General features: G+C 44.6%; 1 protein-coding gene across 2 annotated transcripts in view; it reads left to right on the forward strand.

Annotated features, from left to right (window-relative positions):
• Positions 1–24,824, forward strand: part of RAF1 (Raf-1 proto-oncogene, serine/threonine kinase) — a 363,516-nt gene that overhangs the window by 253,203 nt on the left and 85,489 nt on the right. For both annotated transcript variants that reach the window (XM_069206644.1, XM_069206643.1), the window contains exon 11: positions 6,274–6,358. In XM_069206644.1, coding sequence (XP_069062745.1) covers positions 6,274–6,358 — 85 coding nt within the window. The remainder of the gene's footprint in view (positions 1–6,273; positions 6,359–24,824) is intronic.

Below are 24,824 nucleotides of genomic sequence, written 5' to 3' on the forward strand. Positions count from 1 at the left end.
AAATTTTGACGGGGACAATACAGGGTCTGTCGTGGTGGCTGCTGAAATTGGCCTAGCAGCAGGCCTCTCTTTCTTTCACACACACAGCAGACTGTGTTGACGGATGCATTGGGCTGGGTTAGGGAGGTCATTTGGGGGAAGTACAGATCAGAGGACTCTGGTCTCCGACAGAAGCCTGGGTTAATCTGTTTGGAGTTGCAAGCCACTCGTCTAGCTTTGAACACTTTCCTGCCACACATTAAGGGGAGGCTGGTGAAGGTTCTCAAGGCCAACACCTCTGCCTTATGGTATTGCAACAAGGTGTACAGAATTAGGTCCTGTGCCAGGAGGTTCTGCATCTGTGGAGTTTGTTGGGGCATCAGGACATTTCCCTGATCTCGATTCTGGCAAGATCTGTGAATTACAGAGCCGGCAAACTAAGCAAGCGGCCTCTAGCGGATCACAAATGGCATCGTTTTCCTGAGGTGGCACAGGGCATCTTCCAGCATTGGGGAGAACCCTGGCTAGATCTTTTTTGCCACTGTCCAGAACTCGCAATGTTGAACGTTTGTGTGTTGGAGCTTCCACTAGGAGATGCATTTCGGTTGAAATGGAATACAGAATTCCTGTATGCCTTCCTGTCTCTGCTCCTTCTTCTGCAAGTTCTGGAAAAGATCAGGAACAAGCAAGCCAAAGCTATCCTAATTACTTTGAATTGGGACAGGAGTGTATGGTACTCAGAACTTTTCAGAATGAGCATCTGTCCTCCGATAAGGCTACTGCTCCGGGTGGATTTTCTGCTGCAGCAGCAGGGCAGGGTGCTTCACCTGAATCTATGCTGTCTACATTTCCTTGTTTGAAGACTGAACGGCAGCCATTAAACAACGTTTGATCTGCTGTCTGCAGTGGTAGATGTCATCCTCACTGCCAGGTGCCCTTCCAAAACGTCCATTTATACTGGGCAGTTGTTGCATGTTGTAGCATGTGCAAGATTGACCTTTTACAAGTCAAGCTTTTGTATTTTCTTTTGTTTGTTTTGCCTTCGGACAAGCAAGGCTTCGTAGTGGACAATATTACAGGTGATTTGTCTGCCCTTTTGGTATTTCTACATTGGCTTGGCCAACTGTCCTTGTTTAAATCACCCATGGGGATGAGGTTTATAAAAGATTTCACACATGTTTCCTCCCAGACCGTTATGATGCCACAGTGGGATGTTAATTTGGTCTTGACATTTCTCATGTGTACACCCTTTGAGCGATGCATAGCTGCTTGCTGCATCTCCTAAATTAAAAGATGGTCTTCCTTATTGCGATTACTTAAGCTTGTTGCATGAGTGCGCTTCTGGCACTGCGGGTACAACTACCTTACACCACCCTTTTCCCAGACAAACTGGTACTAAAAACTCAGGTTGCCTTCTTTCCTAAAGTCATGACTCCTTTCCACATTGGGCAATACATCACTCTGCCAGAGTTCTATGCCCCCTAATCTCTCAAAAAAGGAGGAGAAGCTTCATCAGTTGTAGGACTGGTCTGAGTTACTCCTCAGACCTCCAACTGGGAAGGTACTGCTCAGGTATCTGTTCTAAGGTCAGGAATCTGCGGTTAGAAATATACTTCAGAAGAAAATGTTACTTACCTTTGGGAGCACTCTTCCTGGTGTATACTCTAACTCCAAATTCCTCATCGCTTTCCCGTGTCCCTATTCTGTAGAGTAGCTTCTTTTCAACATTTTCAAATGTTCTACATTAGGAATCAGCACACTGGTATCAACAACTATTCACACTCCACATCGGCGGACGCAGAAAGGGAAGAATTGACATCATCTTGCAGCCGTGTCACTTATATGGGGCTTTGCTCCATCACTTTCACAGGTGTCAACTAGCGGCATGCAGGAGTGTTGCTGGAGAGAAGTTTCCAGAAGCAGTCTAGCGCATGGGGGGAGTATTTTAAGGTGAGGAATATGTGGTTAGATAGTGTATTCCACAAAAAGTGTGTTACCCAAAGAAAGTAACTTATTAGTCATGGCCTCAACAGAGGTCCAAAGCATTATTCAGATGTTAGAATGCAATGCTTGACATCACTGGAATGCACATTACTGAATAGAGGGCACAATTATTTCTAGAAAATACGGGAAAGGTGCAAAAGACAAAATCCACCTTCTACAACCTATCCATCATACTGCTGGGCTGCCCAGTGTAAACAGACTGCATGGCCTCCCTATTCCATTGTTTGCATATGCCTAAGTTTCTCATGTTGTGTTTTCCTGAAATCTCTTCTAAATCCAGAAATTGTTTTAGAAGGATGGAATCTCGACCTTCCATCCTGAGACTTTCCTTTAGTATTTCTCATCTCTGACTAGCTGCAGAACTTACTGATCTGCTGGTGTTTACTGTGAGAGGAGAAGCTAGGGTGAGTCCAGTGGGCATCACAACTCTCTAGCTCTGATACCTGCCCCTCTAACCCATGTGTATTTTTTGTAAGAAGAACCAAGGCAGAATTGAAATAGAACTCATTTGTAGCTATTAAGTGACTCATTTATGCTTTCACTTCATTTCAACCCGTGTTTTTATTGACAAGAAAATGCTACTGTGTTATATATATTTCACCCGTTCGCTGGCAGTTCATTTGGGGAAGAAAAAACATTTGAAGATGTATGAATATTTAATGAGCACTGGACAAGGTTAGAAGGTTGAGAACAAATGCCCAAACAACCATGCACTGGCTAACCCATCTGTCTCAAAGTAAATTAAATCCCTCTGCAGTAAAAGTTTGCAAATCATCCAAAAACATATACATGACAGGGTTATTTTAGCCCTCGGAATCGGTGTTAATGTTGAAAAGAAATTGCTACAAAAATGATATCTGAAAATCTGTGCTTTAAGCCTAATGAGAGAGGTCACATGAGACACCTAGTTGATCAAGCATGAGTGTTTGGTTTACTCCTGGAACTCAAAAGTGAAGCAAGTATTGCATGGTAAAGTCTGTGTTTACCAGTTTTGGGAGCCATAGTAATAAAGTCTACAAACTAAAAACTAAAAGAAGGCTACTTCTAAATTTCCAAGAGCTGGCATTAAGTTGTAAAAAAGCACACCAGCCTACCAGAACACTTGTAGGATATATTGCAACACCCCTTGGTTGTGAATTTCTCAAAGATGTCTGAGCATGACATTAACTGGTCATAGAAAAAGTGAGACGAAATATTTGGAATACCAACATTGAAAAGGTATTTCAGTATAAAGAAAGTGAGTAGAATTATGGACTGAAAACCCTAATACATGGTTTAAACAAACACATTGTGGCACAGCATCTTACTGTATCCTTGTTCCTCTGAGAGCCTTTCAAACCTCATCCTTACTATGACTTGTAGGGAACTATCCTCAAACACAAATGGAACCGTGATAGTAATTACATGGATTGTTGTGCACACTCCACCCTCAGAGCGTTTTACATCCTTGTTGTGGAAATAAAGCGCTATATAAATACTAGGATGCAAGACGATGCAATACAGTACATACAACATGTTAGTCAGCTTGTAACAAAATCAAGTGCAAAGCTTTGACAGCCCATCTCTCAAAATTTGTTTAGGTCAAAGTGACCTTCTGTTTTTTCCATAAACAGAGTTGCAAAGCGTTTTGATATTTTTCCGTCTGTGTCATACCTAAACCGGCTGGGGGCAGTGTTATTGTTACGCACCAAACCTAACATCACCATTCATTAACATTTCTATTGACACAAAAATATATTCTGGTTATTAATAGACCCTTTTAAACAGATATAAACAGGATAGCCTCTGTTTAAACTATCATAATGCTATTTGTTTATTTCCCAGAAATATTTTGTGCAACAGGATTACATTGCAGTGGTACCACAAGAGTTACGGCTATCCTGAAGAAAGCACTTCTAAAGTGCTACCTGTGTTGGACCAGTTGTAGACCTTGAGTTGCACCATGCAATGAACCACCATTGATTTGACAACGTCAATTAAGTATCTTGGCAACTGCGGGGTGTTTTGTGTTGTTGAACTGTCTGGCTTCAGCAATGTACATCTTCACTCTATCCCCCTCTGATTTCACACAAAATGGTTGGTTCATTAGCAACTAAACAATAATTTGACCAATCAAGGTGAATGAACAGAACAGGAGCGGCTGCTGTCTGCGACATATGTGAGTTATCATTTTTTTCAGGCAAAATGCATTGGCACCATCAAGCACTAAAAATGTGTCTTATGTCCGTTTTGTGATGTACGTAATATTCCCGAAAATTTGAATAATTAAAAGAAAAATGCATGAATTTCGCACATCTCTATACCCTGACCTACTTAAAAAAAAGCGAATAATATATTTCTGGATTGTGGATTGGTGTATGGAAATGCTACATTTTTTATGTGAGTTATCTGGGCTTTCGCATGTCAGGATGTAAGGAAATTACGGGAGCTGTATGTGAATACACATATATGTCCAGCTTTTTTTAGACTGCATAAGGAAAGTGTTCTTTTCTACAGTTCCGCAAGTTCCTCAAATGGTGAGAGAAACTACTGAAAGTTCATATCTTCCTCCTCCCACTTCAGAACTTTATTAATTTATTAAAGTTCCTTCAGACACTAAATCCGAAAATCGTGTATTTTTTCTCAAGCTAGTCTTGCCTTCGCTTCTCCCTTCCTCCTAGCAATCGACCTTTCCTGTAATAAACTCGATATCGAGCTTATTACCATGTGTTGTACTGCTGTTGAGAGGCACGGTACACAACAATTGAAAGCAAACAGTGCTTCAAAGCTCATTACACAAAAGCTTCTCAACAAGAACAACCACTTATTGACTTTTCGTTTCTAATCTGCTCATAGATTAATAATTGACAATGCTTTTTTAGTACTATTTGTTTTTAATTTTAAGCGATGCATGACTAACATATATATATATATTTTTTTGTACCAAAGCCATGAACTGATGCACTGCATTTTATCTGTATTGCGCTCAATCCGATAGCAATTTAAGAATGGAATTTTAAAGTTGATTTTATAACGAAATTAATAGTATATATCATTATGATGGTTTTTAAATATTATACAATAAATTCATTTGATTTGACTTTGTCAGTGATTTGTAATATATATGTGAAAGGTTAGATAATGCAATTATGCTTCCTCTATTAAGCTGAAGTTTTATATTTGCAGCCTCACTGATAGGCAAGTAATGCTGTCCTCACCCTGCTTGGCTGCCAAATTTACAAATGCATATTTACATAACATTTTTAATAATGAAATATTCACTCGTTGGGCCGCTGCGCAAATTTTGAGTTAAATGTCCAATAATGTTATTTTACTAAAACAACATATAAAACCTTTTTTGGCAGCGAGGAGTTTAAACCTAACTTCGGTAAAGAGTGGTACAAGGCCCTCATTTGTGAATCTTCAAGTGACGTCAGATCATTGTATTCCTGCAAACTAATAACCCTTTCTTTCATTGCGAGAAACTCACCTTTTCTTGCATTTAAGATCTGCTGTTTTATACAGCATGTTGCATAGTGTGCCAATTCAGCATCACTGTTTTATCCATACATGTATCTGTATTTAATCTTTTTCTACATTCCGTTACATTAACCTGCTGCCCAACTCTCCCAAACCCAAAAGAGAGAGCTTTCTCACTATGAGAGAACCTTAAGAAAATAAACTAAATCAAAGTGTTGCATTCAGTGAAAATACTTCACTTTCACCCTTGAACTCATCTTTATTTTGGTAAGGCTTAAAAGCAAACCAAACTGCAAGTAAATCCTTCATCTGATTTCAAGAACAATGTTGGTGCAAAGCTTACACAGTTTATATATTACATTTCATTAGGTTGGATAACTAATTATGATTTTAACAGTTTAAAAAGGAGAAAAGTTCAGATCAGCTTACAAAGGAATACATTCTTCCTGAAGTGGGAGAGTCAGTTGAACTACACATTTTTCGAAGGGTGATGTAGGGAACAGCAAGTGGGCTTTGAGAGTAGGTACAACACGAGACGCTTGATATGCAGCCCCTCCAAAACTGCAAATTAAATTCCATGGTAATCCTGAAGGGATTATTTGGTCTTTCTAAATCCTCTACTGACTGCCTCACAGACAATATGCATGTTACATTCTCTTGTTCAAATTGGTATATTACAACCACCCCTTACCTGTACAGTTTTGAGACAAAATAATTAATTAGAAATTGATCTACGTGACATAACGTTTGTGCTATATTTTATGGAAATCTCAATCTGTGAGATGTTCAGTATGGAACAATTCCTAAAATCGTTGATTATTGCATTTACAGGAGATGTTGCAGTGAAGATTCTAAAAGTCACAGATCCTACCCCTGAACAGTTTCAGGCCTTCAGAAATGAAGTGGCTGTGCTCAGGTAAGCCCATGTAGCAATGAAGTATATTGAAATTGCATTTGATATTTATTTTTGTTAGAATGACCGAAGACACAATATCAGTATGTAGTATACCATAAAATGGCTCCAGTAACCTTTGCAGCTACGTGTGCCTCACCCAAACATTTTGTCATGGACAGATTGAACCAGAGCATTCTAGTTTCTGGCTGCCTGAAAGAACTAAGCTCCACATCTGGTTTGGCATAAATGTAAAATTACAGTTGCTCAATAAGTACTGTGGCCTAATTGGGGTGAAAGTTTACTCTGGAAAAGAGTAGCCTTTATGAAACTTCGATCACCAGTGAGAAACATACTCCCATTTCTTTCCTTAGTATGTAGTTTTATCCACAGTATTTTTCACTCCTTAATCTCTAAATGGTAATTTGGGGAAGCTCAGATATGGTATTTTAAATAGGTCTAATCAAGACATATTAATTACTGTCACTTGTGACATATGATTTTGTCATGCTTAAAGTGATGGATTTCAGTTTGACATCTGCATGATGAAAAAAGGCACTAAATATCAAGAAAAGGATGTTGCCAATAAAGATTCCACATTGAATCACCCAATAAGGAGAATAATTGGACAATACCTTAATGAGGTTAGTATAGAAGTTGCATGGAGAATGAACTGTGAGTTGATATTATCATAAAGTTTAGGACCTCAAAAAACGACATCCATATTTTAACAGGTTTTGGCTTCAGCAAGGTTTGGTTGTCTTCCTGAAGACATTCTGTGGTGATTTTTGGATTTGTATTCTATTTTAAGAAATGTTAAAAATTCTGAACAAATGTAGCTACACTGACAGCGGTAGGCCACCTGCGGCCAGTGTATTAGGCTCCTGTTTTGAACTTATAAAGAGAATTTAATAAGTTTCTCTACGTTCTCCCTCTACCACAGCAGAAAACAGTGATTCAGATCCTGATCCCCTCATGGTTAGATTATGCCAGCTCTCTTTATTGGGGCCTATTAGCATATCTCCCGCAGCACCTCCGCACCAAAGTGGATATCTAGGCCTTCAAGCACATTCTCAAAACTTGGCTGTTTGGACGTTTTAATTCCATGCCAATCGGGATCAGTTTCCCAGACTGCGCTGGGACAATCATTGAGTAGCTGTTGCGCTTTAGAATTCTCCATAGATAGAGAGGTAGGCATCAATCATAAAACAGAAAAATTGAAAGATATAGATACTGGAAATTCCCACAGACCAACCACATGGCTTGTAAAGGGCTGAGCGGGAGACACTTGCTTGATAATGATTGACCATGATTGAAGTGAGCCAGTGAAATGAAAACCATGCTTTTTATGTGGGCTTGTTTTTTTCGAGTAGAACTACATAAACAATAAAGCTGTTTTTTAATCTAATGTATTGTTCGCGTTTCCTTGATAAACCTGCAGTTGAAGGGATGGCATGGCTAGAACCAGAACCTAAATATTACTGAAATTTGCCAATTATGGTTAACTACACAACCATAAATTTACCTCCAGACACTGACCAGATATGAAACCACAGTAAAATAATTAATATAACTGGGGCTTCATACAAAGCAGTTGGCTCGGAAAGGATGATGTGCCCATGTCGTCACTATAGAAAACATAGAACACAACTTCTGATTCTGCAGTGTGTTTGTTAGCTACAGGTGAGGGGGCACATTTTTCACCAAAAGGCCATTGTTGGTGCCTTACGTATGCTATGTACATGTTAATTAGGCACAGTTGTATTAGAACACACCATACGTGGTCTTTGACTGTGCCATGTGTTTCAAATATAGATTGTGGTGTTTGACTGTGCCATGTGATCACCAGATACAGTGTTTTAATGTACCCTAGTGCTTAGTGCTGGAAATCTGTGACCTCAGGCTGTTGCCTAGATGTGCTACAAGGCCATTAGGCATATAGGTCATGGAGTGTATCATCAATGATATCATCAAAGTTGCCAACTTCCTCTGTTTTATTTTTAAAGTCTCTATTGTAACCATAACATTCCTTCAATTACGTTTTTTCACGGTCTGTTTTTCTTAAAACATAAGGTAGTGTGTGATGTCAGTAAAGAAGAGTAACACTCCATTAGCAAAACTGTTCCATACTTGAATTTTGTAATTATATACTTTGTCTGCTGCCCACAGTTCTGACCTGTATGTATACTGGACAGCAGGCCCTATTTTCAGTTCTGTGCCCCCATTCAGTTCAGTGTTGCCAGATTTTAAAAGCCTTCTATAGCCCAAAGCTGTTGAACGACTGTAGGAGGCTGGACTGGCTTGTAGTGAGTACCAAGGGGTACTTGCACCTTGCACCAGGCCCAGTTATCCCTTATTAGTGTATAGGGTGTCTAGCAGCTTAGGCTGATAGATAATGGTAGCTTAGCAGAGCAGCTCAGGCTGAACTAGGAGACGTGTGAAGCTACTACAGTACCACTTAGTGTCATATGCACAATATCATGAGAAAACACAATACACAGTTATACTAAAAATAAAGGTACTTTATTTTTATGACAATATGCCAAAGTATCTTAGAGTGTACCCTCAGTGAGAGGATAGGAAATATACACAAGATATATATACACAATAGCAAAAATATGCTGTATAGTCTTAGAAAACAGTGCAAACAATGTATAGTTACAATAGGATGCAATGGGGAAACATAGGGATAGGGGCAACACAAACCATATACTCCAAAAGTGGAATGCGAACCACGAATGGACCCCAAACCTATGTGACCTTGTAGAGGGTCGCTGGGACTATTAGAAAATAGTGAGAGTTAGAAAAATAACCCTCCCCAAGACCCTGAAAAGTGAGTGCAAAGTGCACCAAAGTTCCCCTAAGGACAAAATAGTCGTGTTAGAGGGAAAATGCAAGGAAAACACAAATCAGCAATGCAACAACGATGGATTCCTGACTGAGGGTACCTGTGGAACAAGGGGACCAAGTCCAAAAGTCACAAGCAGCTCGGAGATGGGCAGATGCCCAAGAAATGCCAGCGGTTGGTGCAAAGAAGCTCTTACTAGGCTGAAGAACTGTGAATACTGCAGGAACGACAAGGGCTAGAGACTTCTCCTTTGGAGGATAAATCCCCCACGCCTTGGAGAGTCGTGCAGAAGTGTTTTCCCGCCGGATGGACGCCAACAAGCCTTGCTACATGCAAATCGTGCGTTTGGCGTTTTTTGGACGCTGCTGGGGCCCAGGAGGGACCAGGAGGTCGCAAATTGGACCTGCAGAGAGAGGGGACGTCGAGCAAGACAAAGAGCCCTCACTGAAGCAGGTAGCACCCGGAGAAGTGCCAGAAACAGGCACTACGAGGATGTGTGAAACGGTGCTCGCCGAAGTTGCACAAAGGAGTCCCACGTCGCCGGAGACCAACTTAGAAAGTCGTGCAATGCAGGTTAGAGTGCCGTGGACCCAGGCTTGGCTGTGCACGAAGGATTTCCGCCGGAAGTGCACAGGGGCCGGGGTAGCTTGCAAAGTCGCGGTTCCCAGCAATGCAGCCCAGCGAGGTGAGGCAAGGACTTACCTCCACCAAACTTGGGCTGAAGAGTCACTGGACTGTGGGGGTCACTTGGACGGTGTCGCTGGATTCGAGGGACCTCGCTCGTCGTGCTGAGAGGAGACCCAAGGGACCGGAGATGCAGCTTTTTGGTGCCTGCGGTTGCAGGGGGAAGATTCCGTCGACCCACGGGAGATTTCTTCGGAGCTTCTGGTGCAGAGAGGAGGCAGACTACCCCCACAGCATGCACAAGCAGGAAAACAGTCGAGAAGGCGGCAGGATCAGCGTTACAGAGTTGCAGTAGTCGTCTTTGCTACTATGTTGCAGGTTTGCAGGCTTCCAGCGCGGTCAGCGGTCGATTCCTTATCAGAAGGTGAAGAGGGAGATGCAGAGGAACTCGGCTGAGCTCATGCATTCGTTATCTGAAGTTTCCCCAGAGACAGAGACCCTAAATAGCCAGAAAAGAGGGTTTGGCTACCTAGGAGAGAGGAAAGGCTACTAACACCTGAAGGAGCCTATCACAAGGAGTCTCTGACGTCACCTGGTGGCACTGGCCACTCAGAGCAGTCCAGTGTGCCAGCAGCACCTCTGTTTCCAAGATGGCAGAGGTCTGGAGCACACTGGAGGAGCTCTGGACACCTCCCAGGGGAGGTGCAGGTCAGGGGAGTGGTCACTCCCCTTTCCTTTGTCCAGTTTCGCGCCAGAGCAGGGGCTAAGGGGTCCCTGAACCGGTGTAGACTGGCTTATGCAGAATTGGGCACCTCTGTGCCCAACAAAGCATTTCCAGAGGCTGGGGGAGGCTACTCCTCCCCTGCCTTCACACCATTTTCCAAAGGGAGAGGGTGTCACACCCTCTCTCAGAGGAAGTTCTTTGTTCTGCCATCCTGGGCCAGGCCTGGCTGGACCCCAGGAGGGCAGATGCCTGTCTGAGGGGTTGGCAGCAGCAGCAGCTGCAGAGAAACCCCAGGAAGGGCAGTCTGGCAGTACCAGGGTCTGTGCTACAGACCACTGGGATCATGGAATTGTACCAACAATGCCAGGATGGCATAGAGGGGGCAATTCCATGATCATAGACATGTTACATGGCCATATTCGGAGTTACCATGGTGAAGCTACATATAGGTAGTGACCTATATGTAGTGCACGCGTGTAATGGTGTCCCCGCACTCACAAAGTTCAGTGAATTGGCTCTGAACAATGTGGGGGCACCTTGGCTAGTGCCAGGGTGCCCACACACTAAGTAACTTTGCACCTAACCTTTACCAGGTAAAGGTTAGACATATAGGTGACTTATAAGTTACTTAAGTGCAGTGTAAAATGGCTGTGAAATAACGTGGACGTTATTTCACTCAGGCTGCAGTGGCAGGCCTGTGTAAGAATTGTCAGAGCTCCCTATGGGTGGCAAAAGAAATGCTGCAGCCCATAGGGATCTCCTGGAACCCCAATACCCTGGGTACCTCAGTACCATATACTAGGGAATTATAAGGGTGTTCCAGTAAGCCAATGTAAATTGGTAAAATTGGTCACTAGCCTGTTAGTGACAATTTGAAAGTAATGAGAGAGCATAACCACTGAGGTTCTGGTTAGCAGAGCCTCAGTGAGACAGTTAGGCACCACACAGGGAACATATACATGCACACCTATGAGCACTGGGGCCCTGTGTGACAGGGTCCCAGTGACACATACATATAGGCCACAAACCTATGAGCACTGGGGTCCTGACTAGCAGGATCCCAGTGACACATAACAACCATACTGAAAACATGGTGTTTTCACTATGAGCACTGAGGCCTGGCTATCAGGATCCCAGTGAGACAGTGAAAACAGTGACAAACACCCTGACATACACTCACAAACAGGCCAAAAGTGGGGGTAACAAGGCTAGAAAGAGGCTACCTTCTCACACAACCCCCCCCCAAACGAAGGACAATAAGGCTAACCTTGGCCAGTTGAGACTTTATTGTCTAAGTGGTGATAAGTAGAGAGTAGCTCTGCAATAGACTGGTTACTCCCTTTATCATCCACTATATGGTTACTTCCCTGTGGGGATGTAAACCACCCTGTTTGAAGTTTTTTAGCTAACCAACAATGTGAAGATGTATTTTCAGAGTTTCTATCAGTAAGTTTTACTTTAGAGCAGTGGGAATTATCCACTGAACCTATTTGTAATGATGGAAATGCCAGACAGGGATGCTGTCTCAGTAAAGCCATAGCTGGGCAAAAACTTTGTCCATTTGGCTGGAAGAGGGAACAGGGATGCTGTTTCTCTTGAGTTGGAGCAGGGCAGGGATGCTGTCCTATGAGCTCCACACTAGGGCAGGGATGCTGTCCTAAGTGTTGTGAGGCAGTACAGGGTTTCTGCACTAAAGTTTCTCTGGGAGGGTTGGAGGGATGCTCCATGTTAACTAAAATGGTGTTCTTTTTGTCACCAATGTTAGTTATCCCACAGAGAGGTACTTCTACCTCAGGGAGTCCAGCTATGCCAGCTGATGATTCCCTTGGAACAGGTGCCACCCCAGGAGAGGTTTCTCCCACCACAGGAATGGTATCCTGAATGGTAGGGTGGTTAGGGGATACTGTGATACCCTTTTTACCTGTTGATGGAGAGGGATCCTGAGTTTTCAGGCCTTCTCTCCTTTGCTTTTTCATTTCAGTAGAAATGAGAGGGAACAATTCCTCAGGGATGCCCAGCATGGCTGCATGGGCATACAACTCTACATCAGCCCAACCTGAGGCCTCTAGGTCATTACCTAAGAGACAGTCTACAGGTAAGCTAGGTGATACCACCACCTGCTTAGGGCCAGTAACTCCACCCCAACTAAACTGAATTATAGCTAAGGGAAGAAACTTAGTGGAGTTATGGACATCAATAATCTTATACTGTTGTCCAATGATGTGTTGTTCAGGAGGCACTAGGTTTTCAGTCACCAAAGTGAAACTGGCACCTGTGTCCCTGTAGGCCAAGGCCTCAACACCATTTATTGCAACTGTCTGCCTGTACTTATCCATTGTAAGGGGACAAGCAGCCAGTGTGGCAAGGCCAGTGCCACTAGGTGTGACAGAAACTGTCTTGGGACTGATTACATCAGTTTCCACTATGGACCCATAAGTGAACCCAACTACACCCTTTGCTTGACTGTTGCCAGCAGTCCCACCACTAGTACCACTACTGCTAGGGGCACTAGAGCTTGATGTATTAGTGGTGGTAGGCTCAGGGGGTTTACCTGGACAGGACTTATCCCCTGGCCTATGGCCTCTGTTTTTACACAGAAAGCACCAAGGCTTTTTAATGTGTGCAGGTTGGGAAGAAGAGGAAGACTTTGTTTTATCCCCACCCTCTGAAGAGTGTTTAAGATTTGAAGTGGGATCTTTGGTTTTACCCTTATCCCCATGCTTATCTTGAGATTTTTCACCATCTTTCTTCTTATTGCCATCTTTGTCACCCCCTGTATGAACTTTTCTGTTCACTCTTGTTCTGACCCATTTGTCTGCCTTCTTTCCCAATTCTTGGGGAGAGGTCAGATCAGAGTCCACCAAGTACTGGTGCAACAAATCAGACACACAATTATTAAGAATATGCTCTCTCAGGATCAAGTTATACAGGCTGTCATAATCAGTAATTTTACTGCCATGTAACCACCCCTCCAAGGCCTTCACTGCCTGGTCAATGAAATCAACCCAGTCTTGTGAAGACTCCTTTTTGGTATCTCTGAACTTTATCCTGTACTGTTCAGTGGTTAAGCCATAACCATCCAGGAGTGCATTCTTAAGAACTTGGAAATTGTTAGCATCATTTTCTTTTACAGTAAGGAGCCTATCCCTACCTTTTCCAGTAAATGATAGCCATAGGATAGCAGCCCACTGCTTTTGAGGGACATCCTGTACAACACAGGCCCTCTCAAGTGCAGCAAACCACTTGTTAATGTCATCCCCCTCCTTGTAAGGGGGAACTATCTTATGCAGATTCCTGGAATCATGCTCTTTTGCAGGATGACTATGGGGAATACTGCTGCTGCCACCATGGGTATCTAAACCCATTTTCTGTCTTTCCCTCTCTATTTCTAAAGACTGTCTATCCAAATCCAGCTGTTGCTTCTTGAGCTTCAGTCTGGTTTGCTCCACTCTCAATCTATTGAGCTCCCTTTCTAACAATCTGTCATCAGGGTGGGTGGGAGGGACATTTCTAGATACAGAGGTATGATGGGAATGAACAGAAGGAGACCTGTCCCTTACAGAGGGCACCCTAACAGCTTGGCTACCAGTATAATGTGAGAGCACACCATCAGTATGGTGTGATTCAACCTCTGTACCAACTATGCTAGACTGTCTAGTAATGGGCAGGCTGAGAAGTTTCTTTCCTGAACCTTTTCCTGGGGGAGTCCCTGGATCAGATTGAGAACCATTAGCTACTTTTTCTACAGATTGGGCACTTATGGCCTTATCCTGTACTCTAAGCATATTAATTAACAGTTCTAAGGAAGGATTCTTCCCTACACTCAAACCTCTCTCTATGCAGAGACTCCTTGCTCCTTTCCAGCTAAGGTGATCATATGCAAGTTTGGACAGTTCAACTTTTTGGCCTGTGCCAGACATTTTTAGAGAGAGTTAAAGTGATAGACAAAGAGAAAAAAGTTTTCAGAACTTTTTGGAAAGACAGAAAAAAACTTTTTAAACTTTTAAGAACTTTTTGAAAGTTTAGAAGTACTTTTCAGCACTTAGAAAAGAGTGAAAAGAGGAAATGCAAAACTTTTTGGCTATGTGTATATACACTGACCTTGTTTTGTATATTTTTCTCTTATGAAAAGTACAATGACAAGAGTGGTAAGTAGTCTCAAAGCACTTATCCCACCGCTGCACAACCAATGTAGGAGGCTGGACTGGCTTGTAGTGAGTACCAAGGGGTACTTGCACCTTGCACCAGGCCCAGTTATCCCTTATTAGTGTATAGGGTGTCTAGCAGCTTAGGCTGATAGATAATGGTAGCTTAGCAGAGCAGCTCAGGCTGAACTAGGAGACGTGTGAAGCTACTACAGTACCACTTAGTGTCATATGCACAATATCATGAGAAAACACAATACACAGTTATACTAAAAATAAAGGTACTTTATTTTTATGACAATATGCCAAAGTATCTTAGAGTGTACCCTCAGTGAGAGGATAGGAAATATACACAAGATATATATACACAATAGCAAAAATATGCTGTATAGTCTTAGAAAACAGTGCAAACAATGTATAGTTACAATAGGATGCAATGGGGAAACATAGGGATAGGGGCAACACAAACCATATACTCCAAAAGTGGAATGCGAACCACGAATGGACCCCAAACCTATGTGACCTTGTAGAGGGTCGCTGGGACTATTAGAAAATAGTGAGAGTTAGAAAAATAACCCTCCCCAAGACCCTGAAAAGTGAGTGCAAAGTGCACCAAAGTTCCCCTAAGGACAAAATAGTCGTGTTAGAGGGAAAATGCAAGGAAAACACAAATCAGCAATGCAACAACGATGGATTCCTGACTGAGGGTACCTGTGGAACAAGGGGACCAAGTCCAAAAGTCACAAGCAGCTCGGAGATGGGCAGATGCCCAAGAAATGCCAGCGGTTGGTGCAAAGAAGCTCTTACTAGGCTGAAGAACTGTGAATACTGCAGGAACGACAAGGGCTAGAGACTTCTCCTTTGGAGGATAAATCCCCCACGCCTTGGAGAGTCGTGCAGAAGTGTTTTCCCGCCGGATGGACGCCAACAAGCCTTGCTACATGCAAATCGTGCGTTTGGCGTTTTTTGGACGCTGCTGGGGCCCAGGAGGGACCAGGAGGTCGCAAATTGGACCTGCAGAGAGAGGGGACGTCGAGCAAGACAAAGAGCCCTCACTGAAGCAGGTAGCACCCGGAGAAGTGCCAGAAACAGGCACTACGAGGATGTGTGAAACGGTGCTCGCCGAAGTTGCACAAAGGAGTCCCACGTCGCCGGAGACCAACTTAGAAAGTCGTGCAATGCAGGTTAGAGTGCCGTGGACCCAGGCTTGGCTGTGCACGAAGGATTTCCGCCGGAAGTGCACAGGGGCCGGGGTAGCTTGCAAAGTCGCGGTTCCCAGCAATGCAGCCCAGCGAGGTGAGGCAAGGACTTACCTCCACCAAACTTGGGCTGAAGAGTCACTGGACTGTGGGGGTCACTTGGACGGTGTCGCTGGATTCGAGGGACCTCGCTCGTCGTGCTGAGAGGAGACCCAAGGGACCGGAGATGCAGCTTTTTGGTGCCTGCGGTTGCAGGGGGAAGATTCCGTCGACCCACGGGAGATTTCTTCGGAGCTTCTGGTGCAGAGAGGAGGCAGACTACCCCCACAGCATGCACAAGCAGGAAAACAGTCGAGAAGGCGGCAGGATCAGCGTTACAGAGTTGCAGTAGTCGTCTTTGCTACTATGTTGCAGGTTTGCAGGCTTCCAGCGCGGTCAGCGGTCGATTCCTTATCAGAAGGTGAAGAGGGAGATGCAGAGGAACTCGGCTGAGCTCATGCATTCGTTATCTGAAGTTTCCCCAGAGACAGAGACCCTAAATAGCCAGAAAAGAGGGTTTGGCTACCTAGGAGAGAGGAAAGGCTACTAACACCTGAAGGAGCCTATCACAAGGAGTCTCTGACGTCACCTGGTGGCACTGGCCACTCAGAGCAGTCCAGTGTGCCAGCAGCACCTCTGTTTCCAAGATGGCAGAGGTCTGGAGCACACTGGAGGAGCTCTGGACACCTCCCAGGGGAGGTGCAGGTCAGGGGAGTGGTCACTCCCCTTTCCTTTGTCCAGTTTCGCGCCAGAGCAGGGGCTAAGGGGTCCCTGAACCGGTGTAGACTGGCTTATGCAGAATTGGGCACCTCTGTGCCCAACAAAGCATTTCCAGAGGCTGGGGGAGGCTACTCCTCCCCTGCCTTCACACCATTTTCCAAAGGGAGAGGGTGTCACACCCTCTCTCAGAGGAAGTTCTTTGTTCTGCCATCCTGGGCCAGGCCTGGCTGGACCCCAGGAGGGCAGATGCCTGTCTGAGGGGTTGGCAGCAGCAGCAGCTGCAGAGAAACCCCAGGAAGGGCAGTCTGGCAGTACCAGGGTCTGTGCTACAGACCACTGGGATCATGGAATTGTACCAACAATGCCAGGATGGCATAGAGGGGGCAATTCCATGATCATAGACATGTTACATGGCCATATTCGGAGTTACCATGGTGAAGCTACATATAGGTAGTGACCTATATGTAGTGCACGCGTGTAATGGTGTCCCCGCACTCACAAAGTTCAGTGAATTGGCTCTGAACAATGTGGGGGCACCTTGGCTAGTGCCAGGGTGCCCACACACTAAGTAACTTTGCACCTAACCTTTACCAGGTAAAGGTTAGACATATAGGTGACTTATAAGTTACTTAAGTGCAGTGTAAAATGGCTGTGAAATAACGTGGACGTTATTTCACTCAGGCTGCAGTGGCAGGCCTGTGTAAGAATTGTCAGAGCTCCCTATGGGTGGCAAAAGAAATGCTGCAGCCCATAGGGATCTCCTGGAACCCCAATACCCTGGGTACCTCAGTACCATATACTAGGGAATTATAAGGGTGTTCCAGTAAGCCAATGTAAATTGGTAAAATTGGTCACTAGCCTGTTAGTGACAATTTGAAAGTAATGAGAGAGCATAACCACTGAGGTTCTGGTTAGCAGAGCCTCAGTGAGACAGTTAGGCACCACACAGGGAACATATACATGCACACCTATGAGCACTGGGGCCCTGTGTGACAGGGTCCCAGTGACACATACATATAGGCCACAAACCTATGAGCACTGGGGTCCTGACTAGCAGGATCCCAGTGACACATAACAACCATACTGAAAACATGGTGTTTTCACTATGAGCACTGAGGCCTGGCTATCAGGATCCCAGTGAGACAGTGAAAACAGTGACAAACACCCTGACATACACTCACAAACAGGCCAAAAGTGGGGGTAACAAGGCTAGAAAGAGGCTACCTTCTCACAACGACCAGCCCAAAGTAAGCCCAAATGAACCGGTCCCAGCCCAAAAACTAGCCCAAACATTTAACACTGAACTAATGCAATTGTAGGCTGAAGCAAACATTTTAAAGCATAAATCACATTTCTATTGTAAGCAAATGTGTGAAACTTACTGTGCCTAAATTATTAATTGCATTACACACTAAAAATGGAAATAAACATGGAAAAATGGTCACTCACTTCTTATGATGAGAAGGAAACTGGTAAAAAAGTAGTAAATCTAGACATGGTGAGACACGTAAATCTTTGATTGTGTGCACAGCAGTCCTTCTTTGACAAACCTTTTGACATTGAAGCCTGTAGAAGCTACTTTATTTTCTTTTGTTTGGAGACAGAAATATGAACATCGCTTTGATCAAGTGCTCAGCAGTCCCTTTGACACTAGTTTTGGCAATGGCATGCACCGGTAAGTAAACATGGATGGTTAAGTGAACATTCAGTCACATACGGTTTGGCGCTTTCTAGGATTCACAGCTTTTGGCTGAGCATCGCTTTTATCAACTTCACAGCAATCATTTTGACACCAGTTTTGGCATTGGAGCCCTTTGTAGCTTCAACCGTAGATCATCTCTACATTTATACTGGCATAACTGTGGTAGTCCTAGAGCAAATACATGGCAATGGCACGGTCTTCATCGATGTAAGGAAAAATAGGTTTGTCGGCTCATGATAAATGTTATTGTGCATTCTTGATGTATACCAGTGCTAGACATAGGGCACCATACAAAAGTGTAATTTTAAGATATCATGGCACATTTCTGGAGCATCTTTCCTGCAGGATATTGTGCTAAAGTGTAATTTTAAGGCATCATTGTTCTATTAAACGCTCTACACAATCTGCCATCACTAGTCCTGCGTTTCGCAAGGCAAAATTAATGGTGGCATCGCCATCCTACACTAGGACACCATCAAAGTCACCACCAGCTCCCAAGACACTATCGACAACACAGAACACATGCACTTCCTAATCCATATTAACAACAACTCCACCCTCAGAGGTACACTAATCTACAGACCACCAGGACCACGCCCCACCTTCTGCGACACCATCGCTGACACCATCAGCTCGCACGCCCTCACCTCCACAGACTACATCCTCCTCTGTGATTTAAACTTTCACTTGGAGAACCTTCAAGACAACAACTCTACCTCCCTCATAGACAACCTCGGACTCAAACAACTGGTCACTGCACCCACCCACTCAGCAGGACACATGCTCAATGCAATGTTCACCTCAAGCCAACAAATAGCCTACACCCACACCACAGAACTCCTCTGGACTGACCACCACTGCGTCCACTTCTCCTTCATCAACTCCCCCACACACCACCATCAACACACTACACCCTACCGCATGTGGGACAAGATCCCCACCGAACATCTGAACTCCCAACTGGCTCACAACCTCCCCCCCCCCCCCCCACACCAACGACCCCAACAGAGGAGCACACAACCTCTCTAAATGGATCACTACCTGCGCAGACACACTAGCCCCCCTCAGAAAACACATCGCCACCCGCAACGTCAAGAACTCACCCCCGAACTCCAAGACTCCAAGTGCAAATGCCACCAAGCGGAGAAAATATGGCGAAAAGAACCCTCTACAACCAACTTCTCCACCCTCAAAGCCACCATCCGCACCCATCACCAACTCATACGCACCGCCAAAAGAGATCACTACAAGACACGCCTTGACAACAACTCTAAAAACAGCAAAGAACTCTTCACCATCATTAAAGAGCTATCCAAACCCAAAGCCAGCAACATAGACCCCACACACACACTCACCACCTGGGCCCCCACCACACACGAAGAAACCGAAAAAACCATTAACTCCATCCACTCCGGATCCCCCTCCGACCCCTGTCCACATCGCACCTACAACAAAGCCAGCCCAACCATCGCCCCCATACTCCGTGACATAATCAACTCCTCTTTCGACTCCGCCACCTACCCAGACCCCTGGAAGCACACGGAAATTACCGCTCCCCTAAAAAAAACAAAGCCGACCCGGAGATCCTCTCCAACTATCGCCCCATCTCCCTCCTCCCTTTCCCCGCCAAGGTTGCAGAGAAACTAGTCAACGCTCGCCTATCCCACTTCCTCGAAGAAAACAACACTCTTGACCCCTCACAATCCGGGTTCTGCAAGAACCACAGCACGGAAACCACCCTCATTGCATGCACTGACGACATCAGTACCAAAGTCGACAAAGGCGAGACCGTCGCACTCATCCTCCTAGACCTCTCTGCAGCCTTTGACACTGTCTGCCACCACGCACTCCTCCACAACATAGGAATTCGCCACAAAGCCTTAGACTGGCTCACCTCCTTCCTCACCGACCGGAACCAGAGAGTCCGCCTTCCACCTTTCCACTCCACCGCTACCAAGATCATCTGCGGAGTCCCCCAAGGGTCCTCCCTCAGCCCCACACTCTTCAACATTTACATGATCCCCCTAGCCAACATCCTCTGACCACACGGAATCACTATCCTCTCCTACGCAGATGACACCCAACTCATCCTCTCCCTCACCCGCAACCCCACCACCGCCAAAACCAACCTACACGCTGCTCTCCTCGACACCGCCAGTTCGATGACAACTAACCACCTCAAGCTTAACTCCAACAAAACCGAGATCATCATCTTCGGCCCCAACAAAACCATATGGGACGACTCCTGGTGGCCCACTGCCCTAGGCCCACACCCACCCCCGCAAACTACGCACGCAACCTCAGCATCATCCTGGACCCCTCCCTCTCCATGACACAACAAATCAATGCACTAACCTCTTCCTGCTTCCACACACTCTGCACTCTAAAAAAAAAATTTTTTTTAAAAAAATCCTTCAAATGGATTTCCCCAGAGACCAGGAACACAGTCACCCATGCACTCATCACCAGCAGCAGACTTGACTACGGTAACGCCCTCTACGCGGGCACCACACTCAAACTCAAACGCAAACTCCAGAGAATCCAGAACACAGCCGCACGCCTCGTCCTTGGCCTCCCCCGCCACAATCAAATCTCACCACACCTCAAATCTCTTCACTGGCTCCCCATTGACAAGAGAATCACTTTCAAGATCCTCATCCACGCACACAAATCCCTCCACAACACCGGCCCGACCTACCTCAGCGAAAGAGTGAACTTCCACACTCCCACCCGCAACCTCTGATCAGCCGACCTTGCACTAGCTACAGTCTCCCGCACCCATCTAACCACCACAGGAGGCATGGCCTTCTCCTACCTCACCCCCACAACCTGGAACTCCCTCCCAACCAACTTCCGCAAAACCAAAGACCTCCTACTCTTCAGAAAAAACCTCAAGACATGGCTGTTCGAACAGTAAACCCCCCCTCGCCCCTTCCCCCCACTAGCGCCTTGAGACCCTCATGGGTGAGTAGAGCGCTCTATACATTTTTTTGATTGATTGATTGATTGTCAGGGACAGGCCTCCATCCAATGTGAGATACAAATACCTGTAGTCGGCCCAACGTTTTGGTGAGTGGAAAAACTAGTTGTAAGTTTCTCTGATCATCAATTCTATATTACTTGGAATGCTCCTTATTGCTTTCTCAGCAATGATCTTAAAGAACTGGTAAATGGAGCACACAAGTTGCAAGGAAGGTTGCTTATCTTTCTACAAGGTGAATGCTGAGTGATGCTTTCCACACATGATGCTTGCCCCATCTATGCCTATTACATTTCCAATCTCAAGCCTACAAGCTACAAGCAAGTTCTTTACTTCAATGTCCGTAGCTTAAAGTAGGAGAAACTGGAGTATGGTGCTCTTCTGGGCTTGGCACCACCAGCAGGATTGTCATGTAGTGATCTGGGATTGACAGTGTCAAGAGCAGGTCTGAGAAAGTATTCTTCTGGTCCTGTCACTAGAGGGCTGGCAGGCAGGGCTCCTTCTGCAGCTAACAGTGGTGAGGGCAGGTCCGAGGAAGTACTCTTCTGGTCCTGTCACTAGAGGGCTGGCAGGCATGGCTCCTTCTGCAGCCAATAGTGGCAAGGGCAGGTCCGAGCTGCATGCATTCGTTGGGGGAAGGGCTGAATTTCGCAACTTTAATCATACATACTGCTGTTGAATTTTGCAAGCAATTGCAGGGGGGCACAAACGAATAGGACTCAGTTCCAATGCGTTTCAGTCCAAACTTTATGTAGAGAATATTTTATAGTAGTTTTAGGCCCATTCTATTTCATCTATCATTTTTCAGCAGCATCATTTGGGAAAGTACCCTTTCAACATGAGCATTGGATATCGGGAGTGTCAACATGTTTATAGCACCCATTGCAAGCTCGTGAAAGCAATGTTTGCCAGCAGCATCAGTGTAGTTATACCCTTCCATCCAGAAGGATTCCATGTTAGAAGTCCCAGGTAATGAACATGAGGATATAGTTCTCCATTGAGACTCTAGTACTTCCAATGGGTATGTGAAAAATGTATGTGGTAAGTCAGTTACAGGAGGTTTGTAATCTGCAAGCACTTGTTGGGGACTCAAAACTTCTAACGTATGCTTACTGACTCTAGAAGGCGAAATTTATATTCACATGCCAATACTTTCAAGAACTCCTGGCACCTTTTCACAATGCCATCCTTTGAAACGGAGGTGAGTTTACTTTCTTCCAACTTCTTATGGAAAGCAAGTCCAAGATCCACATCCTCTTAAGAAAGATAAGTGGCAGAACTACTTTGTAAATCTAGGCTCTGCAACTGTTCTTGATGATGACTGGTGAAAACACTTGGTTTAAGTATCTTTTTCAGTGTGGACACGTACAGAGTATATAGGTTGCGAAAGATGTGGAGTGCATCTCCAGATTCTAGCTGAAAGATTTTATGAGCAACCTTTATATCTTGAAGAATAGGCTTAAGAAAGTAAGGTAAAGTAGGTTGGTCTCATCGTGATACATTTCTTGGAGCATCCTTGCTGCATAGCAGTGTTCCACATAGGATGCTGTGCTAAAGTGTAAGCTTAAGGTATCATATTGTTCTAATAAACGCTCTAAACAATCTGCCATCACGAGCCACCATGTTTCACAAGGTGAAATTAATTTGAGGGGCATGCCTCCGTCCATTGTCAGATACAATTCCCTGTAGTCGGCCTGGCGTTTTGGGGAGTGGGAAAACCAGTTGTATGTTTCTCTGATCACGAATTCTACATTGCTTGGAATGCTCCTCATTGCTTTCTTTGCAATGATGTCCCGGGAGTGACAAATGCAGCGCACAAGTTGAAAGGAAGGTTGCTTATCTCGCAACAGGGTGAATGCTGAGTGATGCTTTCCGCACATGACGCTTGCTCCATCTGTGCCTATGCCTATTAAATTTTAAGTCTCAAAGTTACAACTTTCAGGCAAGCCTAGCACTGCATTTGCTATATCTTCGGCACAGGCCTGATGTAATTCTAGCATTCCAAGGAAGGTGCTTACTATTTTTTTATGCTTTATGCTGAAATACTTAACACAAATGCAAAGCAGTTTTTTTACTTCAATGTCTGTTGATTCATCAATTAATAAGGAGTAAGGTGATGTTTCGATATCTTTCAGTATTTTGTCTTTGAAGTATGGGCCCAACGCAGAAGTAATTAGTGCTGCACATTTTGTGCAACAAGCAGTTCGTATGGCAAACCTAATTTCTCTTATTTTCTGGTCATTAGGAATTGAAGGAATGGGTTGTACAAAGGATGCCATGAAAGCACTTGCTGAATTACAGCGAGAGCGGTGTTTTGTGGTTGCTGCATGTTGCTTCAAATCTTTTTAATGGGCACGCGGGTCTATATGGCAGTACTTGCAGGCCACTTTGGAATTATCCGATTTGACAGGGGCAATCCATCTGTTTAATTCAGGATCCAACTCTCACTCTTTTCTGTATATTTTTTTATATTATGCCCACTTGCCCATGGTCCAACAATTAAACTGCCAGGTCAGCTGGGAGCTGATCAATGATGAACTATGTCAAGATGAGGGCCCAGGGGACTACCTGAGACTGCAAAAGAAATTGCAATCATTGTCCCTAGTTCACTGACAATCAGGTGCAAAGCAATAAAAAAACAATATCTAGAATTGCCAATGCTTATTGAGCATACCTCTACTTTAGGTGTCCAAGGATGTCATGTGCTTTCTTTGGGGTACAACACCAGTGAATTCAATGGAGATTTTAAGTGGTGGTGACTCTGCGCTGGGGCAAGTGATTTGTTTCAGGGCAGACAATTGACTCTTTGGATTTGTCATGTTTTGAAATGGAGAATGAGCCAAAGGATGGCAACTCTCTTGTATTCAAGGTTAAATAAGAGGTATGCTCTAGCTTTCAAACTGGTTTTATAATAAAGCAACAACAACTCACTCATAACAGCAAAAGGTAATACATCTTAATGGACTACCTCTCATACTTACTCAACTTTTCATGCCAAACTCAAATTTGTGGAAAGCAGACCCAATCATGTTTTCCCTTTGCATTTTGCAGTTCAAGTCCTGTTAATCCCAATATAATGTCCGCCCCAACATGCCAAGGTAACATTTGCTACATTAGCTCTGTCATTAACCTATGATAATCAACACCCCACCAAATGGATTCAAAGCACAACCTTTGTTCTTTTCACTGCCTTTCAGATGCACACAGTAGATAAAGGTGAAATGCAAGTAGCCATCTAGCATTCCCAGTGTGAATCTGTAGCCTGCTCTACTACTGTTCTACTTTCTGAAATGTTCCCTAAATTTGCAGCAGACCAGCATTTCACTCATTTCCTGCCTCCTTCATAAGTACTCAGGCACTACCCCTACACTTGTATTAGCAGGCTACCTCTACCCTGGAATTAGGAGGTCAACAGGGCCCTGCAGAAAAATACATCCTTGTGTGAGGTGAAAAAGGCTGTTTGTCTGAGGCGATAGACACCCTTCTGCAAATTGCTACCAGAGGCCAGA

This window comes from Pleurodeles waltl, chromosome 9 (genome assembly GCF_031143425.1).
Source record: "Pleurodeles waltl isolate 20211129_DDA chromosome 9, aPleWal1.hap1.20221129, whole genome shotgun sequence".
Taxonomy (NCBI): Eukaryota; Metazoa; Chordata; class Amphibia; order Caudata; family Salamandridae; genus Pleurodeles; species Pleurodeles waltl.